General features: G+C 38.7%; 1 protein-coding gene across 7 annotated transcripts in view; it reads right to left on the bottom strand.

Annotated features, from left to right (window-relative positions):
- The window catches only part of LOC122658428 (DNA mismatch repair protein MLH3), a 23,471-nt gene extending 5,601 nt beyond the window's left edge, over window positions 1-17,870 (bottom strand). For 2 of the 7 annotated variants that reach the window (XR_006332439.1, XM_043853382.1), the window contains exons 1-18: window positions 17,778-17,861; window positions 17,119-17,278; window positions 14,125-14,176; window positions 13,980-14,027; window positions 13,410-13,564; window positions 13,253-13,310; window positions 12,829-12,886; window positions 12,579-12,671; window positions 12,335-12,500; window positions 12,216-12,231; window positions 11,880-12,100; window positions 8,823-8,892; window positions 8,654-8,737; window positions 5,793-7,526; window positions 5,601-5,694; window positions 5,420-5,517; window positions 5,152-5,225; window positions 4,815-5,012 (exon numbers count right to left, since the gene is read on the bottom strand). Coding sequence is in view for 6 of the 7 variants with exons in the window: in XM_043853382.1 (XP_043709317.1) it covers window positions 4,815-5,012; window positions 5,152-5,225; window positions 5,420-5,517; window positions 5,601-5,694; window positions 5,793-7,526; window positions 8,654-8,737; window positions 8,823-8,892; window positions 11,880-12,100; window positions 12,216-12,231; window positions 12,335-12,500; window positions 12,579-12,671; window positions 12,829-12,886; window positions 13,253-13,310; window positions 13,410-13,564; window positions 13,980-14,027; window positions 14,125-14,176; window positions 17,119-17,244 (3,345 nt within the window). In the remaining variant the exon portion in view is untranslated. Of the gene's footprint in view, window positions 1-4,814; window positions 5,013-5,151; window positions 5,226-5,419; window positions 5,518-5,600; window positions 5,695-5,792; window positions 7,527-8,653; window positions 8,738-8,822; window positions 8,893-11,879; window positions 12,101-12,215; window positions 12,232-12,334; window positions 12,501-12,578; window positions 12,672-12,828; window positions 12,887-13,252; window positions 13,311-13,409; window positions 13,565-13,979; window positions 14,028-14,124; window positions 14,177-17,118; window positions 17,279-17,777 lie in introns of those variants that run through there. The other 5 variants (XM_043853383.1, XM_043853384.1, XM_043853385.1 and 2 more) reach the window with 5 other exon arrangements.

Raw genomic sequence — 17,870 nt, 5'->3', positions numbered from 1 at the left:
TTCTCCGTCTTTATTCTACTTATCTTAAGACCTTTTGATTCAAAGGTTGATCTCCATAACTCCAACTTGGCGTTAATCCTTGTTCTTGTTTCATCCACCAAGACAATATCATCAGCAAAAAGCATACACCAAGGAACCTCATCCTATATGTCTCTGGTTAAATCATCCATGATAAGCATAAACAAATAAGGGCTTAAGCTGATCCTTGATGTAGCCCAATTGTAATTGGGAATTCACTACCTTGACCCCCTATAGTTTTTACGCTAGTCACTAGACCATCATACATATCCTTAATTATGTCCATGTATTTACTTGACACCCTTCTCTTCTCCAGTATATGCCAAATTATCTCTTTACGGACTTTGTCGTATGCTTTTTGTAGGTCAATAAAAACCATATGAAGATCCTTCTTGCCCTCTCTAAATATTTCCATGAGCTTCCTAAGTAAGAAAATAGCTTCCATCATGGATCTTCCTAGCATAAAACCAAATTGGTTCTCCGAAATAGTACTTTTCTCATGTGGATTTCAATAACCCTCTCCCATAACTTCACAGTATGACTCATTAGTTTTATGATTCTATAATTATTGCAGATTTGAATATCACCTTTATTTTTGTAGATTGGGACCACAATGCTTCTCCTTCATTCATCTGGCATTATCCTTGTGCTCATAATCTTATTAAACAGCTTGAAGATTTAGTAAGTGAGGACAGAAATAGCAAGTGAATCAGATTTAGTAACATGTAGAACTATAGGAAGTAAGGATGGAGAACATGCTGTAACAGCACATAGGAATCAGTAGTGAATGCCCAAGAAAACTTCAATTCGATGGAAGGAATGGTTTGCTAAACCAACACTATATCTTGATCTGAAACTTGAAGGAAGAAGAAGAAAATACAATGAAGTATAAGAAAATAGAATGAAGAATAAGAAAATAGAAACAAGAAGGATATGTTAGGCCCTTCACTTAATTATGGAGAAGGAATCCCAACAACTCCAGCCTTGGCATACCAACAAGGTTTCCCTACTGAATCCCACAGAACCATGCTCTGCCTCTCATAGAACTCACAAGCTCAAGGCTAAATTATTTCTCAAATCATTTGGGTGGGTATGATCCCCTCTTCTTTAATTATAACTTATGGAAATAAGCAAAATAGAAAACCCCCCATGAATGGAAAGAGGAATCCCTTACAAGTTACGGCTTCGATCTCTGTACTGTGCCAAGGCTCGAGGTTAATGGTGAGAAACATCTCTGCCCTCACCATCGCCTCTAGTCACAAACTGAACATAAGCAGCGTGTTCGCTGCAAGACGCTCTCAGAGTGTGAGGCGGTAGCAATGCCTTCGGACTCGTAGCGTCGTTGTGAACTGACTCTTTCCGCTTCTGTCGCTGTAGAAGGTAGGTCAGCTAGGGTAGCTCTATCAGCTCAGGTAGGGTATCTGTAGGTTGGGGCTTAAGATTCGGCACGTCAACAAACATTAGGCTAGGTAGTTAATGCCGGGTTGGGTTGTCTGCCTGCTTTACTAATAGGGGGGGGGGGGGGCGTGGTTCTGTTCTCCCAAAGCGCTGCCGACTAAAAACTGCTCTCTTACGGTTCCAATAAAGAAAGACAACTCTTGCCTGAGAGCAGTTTACAATCTAACAATTATGCCTCTAGCGCTAGCGCACTCCGGCTTGAAAGCCTTCGTTTGCTCCATTTACTGGGTCTCGGACCGGAGTTTGCAGGCTGTGTTGCCTACGTTTGCTGGCTTAACAGCAGCGAGCTCCGCTTTCAGAAGTGAGCCAGAGTAGCGTGCTAGCCTAGCTAGCTAACGTTTTTCAGCTGGCCCAACAACTCCAGCCTTGGCATACCAACAAGGTTTCCCTACTGAATCCCACAGAACCATGCTCTGCCTCTCATAGAACTCACAAGCTCAAGGCTAAATTATTTCTCAAATCATTTGGGTGGGTATGATCCCCTATTCTCTGTTTATAACTTATGGAAATAAGCAAAATAGGAAACCCCCCATGAATGGAAAGAGGAATCCCTTACAAGTTACAACCTAAGTTTTCCATAAAATAGAAACTCTTCTAGAACTTAACAAAATAGAAACTGACACCTAATCCCGCATAAGATTCAAATCCCCTCATATTTGCCCAGTACAATAGTAAAAAACGAAAAATACTAAGCCCGTGGCCCATTTAACCCATTGAAACACTCACAATTAAACATATTGGTCCATTCTTAGTTCAATCTGACACAACCGATATCTTGGTTTGCTGCTGGCCTAACTGTTTTTCTGAACTGCATCATTGTCAGCTCAAATATTTTTATTTGATAGTGTAGAAAGTAAGGGGTGTCAAATTGGAACCGGAACCCAAAACCGAACTGAATCTATTTGGTCCAAATCGGTTCTGAACAATGGTTTTTAAAATCATTTCGGTTCGGTTTTGGTTCTGGCTTAGAAATTGTTGGTTCAAATTGAAACCAAACCGAATTAGTCACTTATCATTAGCTTGATCATAAGCCTGTGCCTTCTCATCACGCGTGATATAACCTCCTTCATGGTGCTGGTGGGATCCGGGGAGGAAGGACTCCCTTTGACTATTGAAGACCAGAGAGCTCCTTTCTCTCTCTTGGGAAACTCCATAGATCGAACCCAGCTCTGGCAATAGTGATCTGCATTGTCTTGGGCTCTATCTCCCGCAACCTAGAGATAATCTCTGCCACCCCCCCTCTCTCTTCCATTCTCTCTCTCCTTCCCCTGTCATTTCGTTTTATCTATACTACTCCACCACCTACATCTCTTGATTAAACATAAAACTCCAAAATTACGGAGAAAAAAAATGGAAAAGAATGAAGGGAGAGGAGAGAGGGAAAAGGTAGATCAAGGTGGAGAGGAGAGAGGGAAAAGGTAGATCAAGGTGGAAAGGAAGAGAGGGAAAAAGAATGAAGGGAGAGGAGATGGAGAAAGTGAATCGACAGGGAGGAGCTTCATACCGCTGCTACAATAGCCGGAGTCATTTGGCTAGTTCGTCGTCTTAGTTGGTGTTCTCCTCAACTTTGCCGGCTAATTCCTTATATGCCTCGTTATCCCTAGACTCTTTAACCCTAATCCCTGATGCACATTTTTAAGAGTGGAACCTAATACAAACCGAAACCGAACATGCTCGGCTTGACCGCTTGAGTACAAAGTTCCAGAACCAAATCGGTTTTCGGTTTGGTATCGGTTCACACTAGCCAATCCCTTGGGCCGAACCGAAATAGAACCAAATACTGGGAACAGAACCGATAGACAAGCTTAGTAGAACGTGGTTGGTATTAGGAAAGGCAACAAGAAACTAATCAATATTTTTTCTAAAATCTATTCCAGGAAGTGACCACAATCAGGACAGCAGTCTTCATATCCATAATTCTCAAGGCATAGCTTAGGTGCCGGGGCATTTTTCTAGGTCCTAGGCAACCGATTGCCAAGTTATCTAGGTGCCCAAGTCCCAAGAACCATGGAAAAAAGGAGCAAGGGGGGGGGGGACAGGGAAAATGGTGGAGGGAAAAAGGGCAAAAGATGGAAGAATAAGAAGAAAAATTGGGGAGAAGCAATAGTAGCTGCCACTACCGCTGAAAAAAAGTTGCAATAGAAGCCTCTGCCACCATTATCCACCACCATCATAGTAGAAGAAGAAGACAACAGAAGTAGCAGCAGCAGACATGAAAGCCAAAACTGTTACCAGAAATGCAACAGCCATGACCGCTGCAACCACCACCTCCATCCTTGCCAGAAGAAGGAGAAGGAGGAAGGTACATACCTGTAACTGGCGCTGCAACCACCACCTCTTCTGCCATCCACATCAAAGAGGAAGAAGACCAGCTCCTTTGGGTTTAATTTGCTAAAGTTATAGCTTTAGAGAAGATATTATTTATAAAAATACATTGCCCACTCATATTTACAAGTAAAATAAATAAATTCTTCATTTTACAGATTACCCCCCTCAAAGTTACATCTTAAAGGAAAGAAATCTCAAATGTTATATTTAAAACCCGCTTGGTATATGCACATTTTAGTCGATTAGGCGACGCCTAGGTGCCATGAACGACAACTACAATTATGTCATATACCAGGCATAAGAATGACAGCTGAGGTAACTCCATTCTTGAATTCCAGAGTGAGTCCATTAACCAGATGTACCAAATAATGGGACTACATAATGGTAAGAGAGAGGACTGTAATAGGTAATACCGAGAACATGGCACCCTTTCAGTGATGCAGTGCATTATTATGATCCCCATTAGGGTTATGGTTTAAAGCCATTAGCCGATTCTTAAATGGGATTCCTCCCGAACAGAAGATTTTTTTCTTTTCTAGGTGAATTCTATCTATCGGTTGCTATTGCCAAAAAATCAAGGAGTGACTTCAGGGCTGTACTGCTGTGAGAATCTGTTCAAATTTCAAAGACAGAATAGCAGCTGTGTTCCTTGGAAATTTATTTATTTTGGGTGCAAGGATAGGCACATCAATGATTAGACAGGTAATTTTTGAGGTTCAACAATGACAAGAAACTCTTTTTGGTATATGTATATTTGCATAAGTTCCATGGTTTCCTATAAAAGATCTATTCACGGCTATGACTTCAGCCTCATGTGTGACCTATAGCTCATAATTGACAACCAGTACTGAACATAAAAACAAAGACGCTAAAGCCATCTTCATGACAAAAGCAGACCTACAGTTGAAGTGTATTCAGGTATAAAGCAACCTTCAGATTATGCAGGGAACAAAGCAACACAATTTTCATGTGAAGATGAGGAAAACGAAAAAACAAAGCAGTAAGTAAACCTGGTCAATGAGGGTCAATGTTCCACCAGCCATTATGGGGATGAATTTTTTATCCAGCTGCAGGAGAATCTTGGCATTTTCAAGAAAATCCTTTTCGATAGATTCTGGAACTAATGAACCACCAGCAAGTTGCAAGATCCCAGAAGAGACATCAAGTACATCATTTAATCCATGCAAATTCTCTGGTTCATTTCCATCCTAAAACAAAAGTGCATTGAAAGCAATTGGGTTAACGGATGAGCCAACTTTTGTAAATTAAACATGTAAATAAATGATTGCCACACTTATCTCAAGTCCTGCACTTAAAAAACCACTTGAAAATCGCTATATACTTAACTGTAGCCTGAAGATGGCTATTCCGCCACTTGACCCCAGAAAGTTCTGAATCTTCCAGACGATCGGTTATGAGGCCTGAAATCATCAAAAGTAGAATTCACAGTAGCTAAGGGTCTCCAGTCTCCATGTAGTAAAAAAAAGGCTTAAAATACTTTTCAGAATTGCCTATAAACTATAAAATAATTTTGTAGTTCAAAATTCAAAAAACCACATTCAACATCAACAAAATCCCCTTTCAGTAAGACTGACAGACAGTAAATCATGTCTACCTTCAAGAGAATCTGGGTCGTTTGTCTTCTCAATCTCTGCAATCTTTTCAATACCATGGATATTCTGTTTGTCATGTTGCATTGTCTCCTTGATTGTTCTGCATTCAAGAGCAAATCTAGTGAACAGAAGGAAATTCATTTTGCATTTTAATATGGCAGTTGAAATGAACAGTGGCAGTACCCCATGTAGAAAAAAGAACTATCAGAAAGGTTTCCTTCAGAATATTGCTCAGATACAGCACAAGATCGTGATGAAGGCTTAAATTTATAAGCTCCTGTATGAACACAGGACATAGTCAAATTGCATTATCAATCCACAAAAACTAGCACTAGGGTTGGGGAGGGAGAAGAGTATTGTACATACTAAAAATACCTGGTAATGTAGTGGCATCATGGACAATCCATGCATCAGGTTCTGCTGTAGTGGTCTCATGGTTATAAACAGTGGAGAACTTTTTGCAGCCCTTGTGAAATGGTGGAGCTGAGTGGCTTCTCCTGGAATGTCGCGTATGACCATGATACTGTACACAATTTTGAGATCCCAGATCCCTTTGATTGTTTCCCTTATTATTGTAATAAGGAGAAGGAAAGGGCCGTGTGGGTACTGTACAATTATCTGTATTATCTGTCCTTGAAGCGTCTAGACCTACCCATTCTACTACATCAGTTAATTTATCAGAAAAAATTTCCCTACAAACAACAGGGCAACCTTCTTCAGTGGGACTATTCTGCATAGTATCATAACCAAAAACTTCATATTCATCATTCCCTTCTCCATTTTCAGAAAGTTCATACATAGCACTCTTGGTAGTCCTAAAATTCTTTCTGCATGCATAGTCACCAGAAAAATGTTCACCCTTCCAAGGTGTATCCCAAGAAATAGAATCAGAGGTTCTGTAACACCATTCAGAGTTTATGGATTGATGATTAGAGCCTATTTCTCCAACTTTCAGGGGAGAATCATTTGGAGGGCCACTCCCTTCACTAAGGTACTCCCAATCAGAAGGAGACGGTTTCATGAAATCCCTTGGCAACACATCTAATTCTGTAGTTGTGCTGCATTTTGTGATGCTTCCGGAGGATAACCAAGAAGTTTCTGCCTCATCTTGCCAAGTAGATTTCCAAAAGATATCATAACTCTGTTGACCTATCTCAGCTTCCGGGACCCTCGTCATCTTATCAAAATCAGAAGGATATGGTTTAATAAAGTCCCTTGGCAACAAGTCTAAATCTGTAGCTGTGGTGCTGCACTTTCTAATGCTGCCAGAGGACATTTGAGAAGTTTCTGGCCTATCTTGCCATGAAGCTTTCAAACAGAAATCAAAACTCTGGTTACCATCATCATCATCTAGAACACCCACCATTTCCTCAGAATCAGAAGGTTTTGTTTTGGTCTTGAATCTATCATGGTGAACTTCGAATTCTTCATGGCTTGTATACGAAGACCCTTCATATGGTACATTTCTCAGCATAGAACATTCAAATTCTTCACGGCTTGTATTCAATTTCAATGAACCTTCATATGGCACATCTCTCAACAATGAGCAACGCCCCAAAAGAGGTATCTTAAGACTCTTTGGAGAGTCTGAAGGAAATGAAACCCCCCTCACACTGCTTCTGTATTTGAACTGGTTGTTGCATGGCGAAAGCCACCTTGTAAATTCTCTGCTAATGTTAGCATCAGCTTCAGGAGATTCATTTCCCCATCCTGAATTTAAAAAAGAACCTTTCACATACTCCAAGGACAATTCTGCGGCAATCAACTCATCCTTCATTAAATTATCGACTGAAGGAAAAACATTGTTTCCAGGTGTCCATGTATGGCTGCAACCCTCTGGACTAAATTTTGGCATATGGTTTGGAATAGAAGAACTCAATGAAGTTGGAGTCATGACTGGGAAAGCATACCCTGTCTTAGTATTTTGTCCTTCAAAACATGGAGTGTTTCTATGAAGTTTCCTTGATGGAGTGTTACAGTTCTTATGGTGGGGTATAAGGTCAGACTCTTCGGATTGGACATTTAAAGGACAAGAGTATGGGCTAATATCAATCAGATCATATTGGGTCCGACGCTTCTTTTTTACAGCTTCAGATTTTACCCACATATCTGCAATAAAAAGTTCAATGGACAAAAGCTTCAAAAATTTGATCTTGAATATGCAAATTCATTACTTCTCTCATTGTCTCTATAAAACATGCTTAAAAGGTTTTATGCATAGTTCGAAAACTCGCGAGATCTTGGCGAGTTTCTCGGTTATTTGAGAAACCGAGACGAGTTGGCATACGAGTTGCAAAAGTGCAACAACTCGACTGAGATCTCGAGATCTCGCCGAGTTCTCGAGAGCTCGAGAATCTCGACCCAAACTCCTTTATATGAGTGCCAGATCTCGAGATCTTTGTGGAAAATCTTGGTATACAGACACCTCTCTATGCAAACCTTGGTATACAGACACTTATTTAGGCCAGGAACCAAGACAGACACTGATTTATGCCTAATATCATTTAAGTAAATGTTTTTGTATTTTATTTACTTAAGATATTATTCATAAATAAGCAAATACCCCCCTATTTGAATCCAATAAAAATAGTTAAAAAATCAAATTTCAAAAGGTAAAAAAGTCAACCCCCCAGTTTAAGAACAAAAACTGGATTTTCGACGGTAGGTGCAATTTTCAACTTTCTAATGCTGGAGTTTTTCTCAAATCTAAAAATTCCATAAATCTTAATATGGTAAAACATTGCTAAAAACCAAAAGTGCGGTAAAATATTCATTTGTTTTGATGTCTAAGAAAATATTTTCATTCAGAGCAATTTTGACAGCATTCGTGCACACCAAATTAAGTTTGACCAGTACATAACCTCTATTTGGACTTTGTTTTTGCAAAATCTGATAGTGCCATTGTGTTTAAATGGCCTAAAATAGGCTGAATACCATGTTTCAGACCCAAACTAGGTTTAAAACCCACCGAGTTGAGGCTTCGAGTCGGAAAAAAAAAAATGCAGCAACTCGGTGAGATCTCGCCGAGATCTTGGCTCGACTCAGTTTTTCAATGGACCGAGTTGGTACCGAGTTCCGAGTTTTAGTACCTTGGTTTTATGCAAACAATCAATAATTCAAGGAAGTGATTTTATCCTTAGTAAATGATTTGAAAATGGAAAATCATGGAACATGGGTCAGACTTGATGCACATCTACACCAAAGAGGATTCTTAGAATAACATAGTGTCCAATTACCATGTCTTGGCAATGCAATTTTTTCATCTTCCATGCATTTTTCATATCCGCCTGATGCCTCATAAGCATGAACAATGTCTTCTCCTAAAAAATATCATTAATTAGATTAGTTTAACAAATTATCAAAAGAAAGAAGTCTAAAATACAGAATTATGTCCTTCGAGTTAACCTTCGATTGGAATTTGTTGCCAGAATTGCTTGATGGCTTGCTCAACAAAGGCAAGTACAGGAACCCAATCCTGGAAAACAGGGGGGTGGATATGACATCTGGTCCAAAATAATGGGAAAAAAAAAATCCTCCATAGGAGATAAATTTGATAACAAATAAACTGAATCAGAAAAAGGTGAAGATGAGGTAGAATGGCAGGGCAAATAAATGAATATTGAGTTTCTAAAATGCAGCACAATATTCCTATTGCTAACCATGAGAAATAAGGGGAAAAAATATCCGGAATGATGAAGCAACAATTAGCACAAAAATAAGATGCGACACTTTTAGTCAATCTTAGGAAACCCATATTTTGCCCAAGTTTAATTGTAAGTTCCTGAGACGCTTGGATTTTATTGAAGAAGCTCACAAAGAAATGTTCTTTTATTAAATGTGGTTGACAATGGAGCAAAATTATTTTGTAGGAACCCAACTATTTTCAAGAAGTTGAGATGTCCAGATAGATCTTTTGATGATAAATATGATTTTAATTAAGTGAACAAAGATAAATGTTGTAATATGGGTATAAGGGTAGAATTGTCCATAGGATTTCTCTAGACCACCGAGGGTCCTTGATCCTTGCTTCATTGATGTCTCTCAGATCCTAAACAACCTAAACTTTTTATCTTATGATCTGAGAGACTTCTTTAGATCTTCACAGGGACCAATCCCTGCTTTTTGTGGATGTCGATCTTACAGGGTCAATCCCTACTTGCTTGCTGATCTCACCTAGGGCCAATCCCTAGTTATTTGGATCTCCCAGGGCAAAACCCTGAAATTGATCTCACATTAGGGTAAACCCTGACTTATCGATTTCTTTTCAGGGCCAATCCTTGACCTGCCGGATCTTCACAGGGCCAATCCCTGATTATTATTTGATGCTTCTAGACAGGGACCAATCCCTGAATGTCGATTTTCAGCTTCAATGATTCTCCAGTGATTCTTGATCTCTACATGATTGTGGTAGTATTTGATTCTCGCTATCTACAGATTGTGGAAGAGTGTGATTGTTCTTGGTGACTCTCTTACTTACCTGGAGTACTTCTTGCACTGGTAATGATGTCTGATATGACTACTGCATCAACTAGAATTGAAAGGATGAGTTGGGGTGATTTTCCTTCATTCCCTATGAGCTCCATCAAGCTGGATAGGAGTAATTGTTTGATGTGGTATCGTTTGTGCTACTTATCTATTAATTCCCGTGGTTATTCCGGGTCTCTCACAGGAGAGACAGATTAGCCAACCACTTCCGATTCTACTCAGAAGAAGTGGAATTCAGATAATTTGTTGGTGATGTTGTTTCTCATCAACTCTATGCGGCCCCATATCGCTCGGGGTTATCTACTTCTGGATATTGCTGCTAAAATTTGGAAAGTTGCCCAGGATACCTATTTTCAGGTAGGGAATGATGCCTAGGTCTATGAGTTGCGCAAGAAAATTTGGACTTGCTCCTTCCATCTCTGACGCTTCCTAACTTTGGCGCAAGATTATAAAGCTTAAGCCTATTGCTCCAGGGGACATTTCCAGCCAACTTGATCACAATGCCTCTACCTTCCTTTGGCATGATCAGTGGCACCCTATGGGTGTTCTCCTCCACTCAATTGGTACTAGAGCCATTTACAGTCCGAGTCTCTTTAAACAGTTTTTGGTTTGCAGATATCAATAGTCACGACTATTGGGGCCTCCCCCACCATCTTCCTATCCCCTACTATTATCCGTCTGGAATGCATTGCCTTCTATTGCCAGAAGATCTCATGGAAGGGGAGATACAATTTTTTGGCTTGCATCCTCTTCAGGCCTATTCAGCTCTAAAGCGGCTTGGGACTGCATCAGATCTTGCGGCCCGTCATCCCCTTGGCACAAGCTAGTCTGGTTCAAGAACCACATCCCTCGTCACAGCTTCACTGTTTGGCGGACTCTCTACAACTGCCTTCCAATGCAGTCTTTTCTCGTCCACCGCCAAATTCTTGTCTCTTCTTCCTGCTGCCTCTAACTGGAATCCTTTTGAAGATGTGGACCATCTGTTTTTTGTGTGCCACTTTTCCTCTTCCCTTTGGAAGGGGCTCTTGTTCAAATGCTGGCCAAGGAGACAAAGGATTCCTCCATTCACGAGGGAATGGATCTGGGTGGACATGACTTTGCTGGTAATTCTTCCTGTGACATGGTGGGCAAACTTGCCTTTGGTGCTACTATCAACCATATTTGGATGGAGCGTAATCTCAAGAAATGGTCCTCCTTTTCCATATCCTTCCAGCCATAATATTAAATCTCGTTTTGGAAGGCCATTTCAATCAAACCGAAATTCCCGAGACACCAAAATTACAATGAAATATTGTATTTTTTCTATGAGTTTTGCTTGGCCATTTGTGGGTGTAAAATGCCGAAATACCGAAACAAAATGACCAAAATAACCGAAATTTCGACGAAATGGTGCATTTTTTAGACTGAAATTACCGAGATTTCCGAAACGAGATAATCGAAATTTCCGAAATATTGCATTTTTTCAATTCGATGTTGCATTTTGTTTAGACTCAACCAAAATACTCAAAATATTCCAAATTTCGACCGAAACGAAACGAGATTTTGAACTATGCTTTCAGCAGATTTGGGACTCCATCTCTTTTGATGTAAGGAGCAAGTTATCTAAGGTAACCTCTCATTGTGTTGATTCCCCAAGGAACAGCCATATTGTTGTGTCCTTGGGGACTGCCTCACCCTTCTTGAGGCCTCTTCCTCCTCCTTGAGGAGGGGGTCTCGCTTTGTTTGAATTGTTATTTTGTATTGTTTTTTCTTCTTCCACTTTATTTAGGGGCCCTTTGTTCTCTTTCCCTTTAGTAATAAATTTATATTCACCCAAAAAAAATTGGCAGGACTTAATAATTTCTTCAAATTACATGGAAGAAAATTTAAACAATTGCAAATTTGTAAGCACTATGATACCCATTGGATGTCTACAAAGAAATTCGCTGAATCAGGAAAATTTGAACACACAAAGAGAGAGAGAGAGAGAGGTATCACCTTGAATTCAACAATTGTTTTTGATGGTTCAAAAGTTAAGTCATAGGTAGACCTAGGGCAACACAAGTTCAGAATATATGCCGGATAAGCTTGGGGCTTACTCCTTTTCCCATATTGGGACTCGGTTTCTCTCTTCCACAGATCCAAACACTTGTCACTATAAGCCAAATTTTTAAGCAGCTTATGAATTGGACCCTTGCAAACAAACCGTGAGTTGATGTCTAGAAATGTAAAGGTCAATAACAAACCGCTAGTAAATTGAAGTCATCAAGGGGGAAAATCGGATTGTCAGATTGAAAAATATATTCACAGATAGGGAAAAAGAGATATGGATACAAACACATTGTAAAACCTGCAAAAAAATAATGAACCCTGATTAAGAACAAAGGAATGAAGGATATGATGTGTTAACATACTATGGTATAACAGTTATTCGGTCTATGAATAACATCTACCTTCATGGGGAAAGAGTCACCAGGAGCACTTAAATACCCAGAAAGCTTCAATGCACCCTCAGAGAAATTCAGTCTGTGAAGAGAATTAGAAACCTCCAAACCAAAATTTCTCATCACTAAAGACAATGGAGAAAAGGAAGAAGGTGTGCACAGCATTTCATCTTCACTGCATTCAGGAAAATAAAATATAAATAGACACAAAAAAATTGGCAGCATCTATCTTCCTGTTGTGATAAAAAGATACCTCTCAATATCGATGACTTTGAATGAAACATGCGGATGCACAAGAGCAATTCTAAGTACACATTTTGTGACCGAATGCAAGACTTTCTTGGGGCTGTCAAAGACAGATATAAAAATAAATAACAACGCTGAAATCAGCAGAACCAAAATCAATAACACAACTAAATGATATAATAGAAACAACCAGAATCATCTTCTGAATCAATTAGAAAAGAAGTAAGGAGTGCCAAAATCTCTGGAAAATACATAACCTGGAATGCATATACTTCCTTCGAACTGGTTGATTGTAAAATAATTCACGAACAATGACTGCAACGACAGATAATTTTTTAACATAGCTACAAAGCCAGATAAAAATGATAAATAAGGTAATAGCGTTTTTTCTTTGTCACACCAATAACAAGATGAATTATCTGTTTTTGGCCTGTATATTTGTAATTCCTTGAGTGTTTGGGGGAAAACTATCCAGAAATGTTATTTATGAGTTCTTGTTCTTTGAGAAATGTATGCCTAAGAAATTTAGTTGAAATTTAGTTTACCGAAAATAAACAGTTCAAAATGTTAAAACCTATATCATCAAGAAATATTAAAGACAAGAATCAGGTGCTTACAAATAAATGTAAGTAAAGTCAGTCTTGCGACCATAAACCGATCCAATCAACATGGAGACCTTACCTGTTGTACCTGCATCTTGCCTACAGTTATCAATTCCAAGATACAAACACTTGCATCCCTGACAATATTAAGAAAAAGAAAAACAAATAATCTCGCATCATAGTATGAAAACAAAATTACAGGAACAAAATTCAAAAACCCAGAGAAGAAACCATGCCTTTATGACCTTGCGATACCCACTTGGCCGCCCATGAACTTTTGTTATGATTTCTAACAAAGAGATATCAGAGAGGGAACCCAATGCTTCTCCTCGGAAACCAAAGCTTTGACTAGCAGCATCCATTTCGGCCAAATGGTGCAGCTTTGATGTTGCTGTTCACATATCAAACAGACCATACTCATCAGATGGACAACACTAAATATCTCAAGAGTCAATCACAGACTAAATAGGAGATTATTTTGTGCGGTATAATGGATGAAACATATAACTGTCACCAACAAAATCTTGAACTATTTAGTATGCTAAACAAAGCCATGATGACCAATGTTGGATATTCATGACTTTATTGTCATGAGGCCAATATTATCAAGGTCTCAGCAACAATTGCAAACAGCAAGCTTTTGGTTTAAAAAAGAAAAGAAAAAGATTATAATTCAATCAGATGCAGTTCATTAACATAAAAATATTAATTCAATTAAAACCAGCAGGCAAACGTGTACACACAAATGCGCAAAGCGGCAAGATTATACATTAGAAGAAATTGAAAAAAAAAATTAACATTAATACCATATCTTTCTCCCAGCAAAACCAATCCATCCCGAGTAATACCAGATCCTGCAATTAGGCATGTCAGGTGGAGAAAAAATAAGCAGGAAAATAATTGAATGCGTTACATGATACTGACATTTTAAAATAAATTGTTGTTACTAACCATCATCCTCTACTTTCACAAAGCATGCCCCAACACGTATAGCAACGGATACCTAAAACAGTAAATAATAGAAAGATTTTATATCACTTGCTGAAGCATGAAGAAATTAGCGAGTAGCATCAAAATTAAAGATCATGATAATAAGCATTTGTGATCCTAAAAATTGTGAGCATTTAAGAGAAGACAATCGAAATAATGAAAACATAAGATTCGCTAACTTGCACTAGACAACAAGATGATGTTAGGCTTCATATATTATGTATTCAGCATTTCACCAATGTTAATAGTCATGAACTGTCACATTTTCAAAGAAACTTATTTGGTATACTAGGTTCCAGGAAGCATAACTTTTTAATGGATGTCCATTTTCTATGATCTATAGGCAGTCTAAAGATATCTCCAAGACTTATAGCATAATTTTTCTACACTAATGCTAAGACTCTCTAGTATTGGACCTCAATAATTTGCTGGAAAAAAAAATTGCAAGATAAATAAGGGGGTTCATGTCAGTATTTAAGTTCGTTGAGATGGGGTATGGTGATTCGTTTCTTAGCTCTTACGTTTAGTGCCCATTTCTTGTAAAATTTACTACACAATAGTATCAAATTAAGATTTTCTATAAAAAAGAATTTCAACCCACAGAATTTTATCTTTGGCCATTTCAACTGAATTTATTGCAGTTTCTCATTCTCCGAGTTTCTTCCCTAAAAACTCTCAAGTATCGCCTCATATCATCTTTGAGCATCAATCAACCTGCCAATTGCTCCCAAGTCACACATATGGATGCATTCCAAGCATAGAACATAGGTCTAAAAAGTAGGTACATCATGCCCACATGTCAACTGGACTGTTGTCAGCGGTTGAGTCTCATTCATAGAACAAACAACTACCCAACTTTAAGAATTTTATGGTACCAGTACCAATGTTCTTCTCCAGTATGCTTCAGGGAGGGGAGGGGATTAAAAAAAACCCTCTTCTTCACATAAAGGTCACAAATTCGAGACATATTCTTATCTTGAGAGAAGTTTTCATTTAAATCGCCCTAAACTCCTTCAGCTGTGGTATGAAACATAACATTTGCGGCAATGGTTGGCTCCATACTGTTCAACCATACAAGTAGAGTGTCATTTTCATGCATCCACTCATCATTCTTTTGAATCAGGAGGTGGTGGTGCCGATATCATAGTTCAAAAAATAGGCGAAAGTTCAAAAATGTCTGTGTTTTCAACATGGCCGAGATGAAATGCCACAGGAATCAGGAATTCAACACTGCTTCGGGCATTTCAGTAAATTCTGGTCATTCCAGTCGAAATTTCAGTCATTTTGGTCAAAATTTCAGTCATGCCGATATCATAGACAAAAATGCACTGTTCCAGCAAAAAGTTTGGTTATTTCTGCTGTTTGCCCCTTGAAAAGGCCAACCGATGGCAAAAAAATTAAGGCAAAATTTCGGTCATTTTGGTAAATTTTGGTCAATTCAGTCAGGCCGAAACTAGAATTTTGGAACTATGGCTGATATGAGATACTTTAACTTGCCTTTAGCATTAATGTAGACCTTAACAGCTTGGACCCACAACAAAAAATTAGAAGCTCCATTGAGCTTAATAGAAGTAATGTGGACATTGACATTGTCCACAGAAGGCTTAGAGTCACTCATCGTATCAGGGAATAAATAATGGCAGTAACAACAACCAGAATCACAACTGCAAGCTAAAGGACTTCAAGAGAAATCACAACCACAGGGAGAAATGTCAACCAAGAACAATATAGGAGCAATACGACATCAAATAAAAGCCTCATGAGGCAAACCAAGGCAACAGAAATCAATAACAGCAATGGCAAACCAAACCGCAGGGAGAAAACACTTCAAGAAATCGCAGCAGCTCTACTAATTATTTGGGAAAATCAATATTACAAGCAAAATCTCTCCCAATTGATTGGATCATAGGAGTGATGATTTACTTCATAGGCAAGGTCTCTGGTTCAAGACCAGGATGACCCAACTGTGCTAAGGAAAAGAATAGAAGGAGCATCTGGACTGACTGACTCATGCATTAGTTAGTCGCTTAGGTGCATCTAGTCGACCGTTTTAAAAAGGGCGTACCCAGTGCACGAGGCTCCTGCCACTGTGGGTTCTGGGGAGGGTCATAATCTACGCAGCCTTACCCCCGCTGTTTGGAGATGCTATTTCCCGACCTTGAACCCGCGGCCACTAGGTCACAATGGAGCAACCTTACCATTGCACCGAGGCCTCCGCCCTCCTAGTCAACCGGTTTTAGGGTTTATAATCTGAAGCTATTGACCATGTTGAGCATTCAGCCACCAAAACGCTACTGTTACTGTTCAATTCTTTTCTTTTTCTTTTTCTTTTTTTAATATGCCAATATTTCAGTATCCTGGCTTGTACATGCCTTATGTGGTCAAAAGTCAAATTTATGTCAAGATCAAAATACCCATCTGGCTTGATTTTGGTGTTTTAGAAGCTTATTCAGTTCTCTCTCCAAGTCCAAGATCTTATGAAGCTGATGTCATTTGGGAAAGTTAAGGCCAAATGCAGGTTATCAGTTTGTGAGAATAGCTATTTGCCTGGAAGTTCTATTTTCATTTGGAGTTTCTTTAGGTAATTTCTCAGTTGCTAGAGTTTGTCTATGATTAGTAATAGAATTTTGCCTGCTAATATTGAGAAAACAAATAGTGTAAAATTACAGCATATTCAACCTTGACTTTGAGCAATAAAATAAAGATTTCACTATTTCAGCAGTCTACAATTATAAAATCTTGAAGCATAACATCTACTAAAGCAACTTCGGCAATTCAAAACCCAACTATAAGTTTCTCTCCAACCATACATAACAAAATTGCATAACAACCATAAACTGGAGATCCTGCTGAACCATAAATAATTTTTAACTCTGAAAACAAACAGGCACGGCCATTAAATGGTGAAAATGTCGACTTATATAGCTCTCTTAGTTTTATTTTGTTTTTTTTTACCTTGGCTGCGCCTGCATCCAGACTGTTGAATATCAATTCTTCCACAACCCTCGTCAAGTCAAACAGAATAACACTTGAGCGTAAGGAACTGTGAACAGCACTTCGCAAGTGCTTAATGCTCCTCATTTACACCATATCTGAGAGAGTATCTACAATCTGACTAAATACATCAAGAAGAAAGTTAGGACATCACATGTAAATTAAAAACCACAATTCGGTCTGAAACAAAAAGGTAACCATTAAAGATATTCAGGGGCTGTCAAAGATCAAACAAAAGGATAAGATTAATCAAAGGAAGTATTAATTTGCTTCAACCAAGAAGTTCCGTTCAAATCAGGATTCAAGAAATTCATCCCGTGAACTTTTCCACCAGAACACGAACTAATCGTAAATCTAATGAAGACAAAAAAGTGACATAATTATAGGATTAACAGTTTAATGAAAGGGAAATTTGCCGGGTTGTCAGAAAGAGCGAGAGAAAGATAGCCAAAGAAGAACATAAACTGAATTAAACCCTATGAAAGCTTTAAATATAATCTTAATTGAGAGATTGTTCTTCAAGAAATTTAACATCAAAGAATTCAGAAGTTCAGAAATAATGCGAAAGTAGAATAGATGAAAGATGTAAGAAGGAAGAAGGCTTTGGTAGATCAACTCACCTGATGAAGAGTGAAGAACCCCAGAATGGCGGGAATATTTGTTCAGGGTTTTTAAGTTTTAACGACCATAGAGTACCAGTGAAGGCAGTGAAG

Source organism: Telopea speciosissima, chromosome 4, assembly GCF_018873765.1.
Source record: "Telopea speciosissima isolate NSW1024214 ecotype Mountain lineage chromosome 4, Tspe_v1, whole genome shotgun sequence".
NCBI lineage: Eukaryota > Viridiplantae > Streptophyta > Magnoliopsida > Proteales > Proteaceae > Telopea > Telopea speciosissima.
Note: the sequence above shows the minus strand (reverse complement) of the source record. Positions and strands in the feature narration are given on the sequence as shown.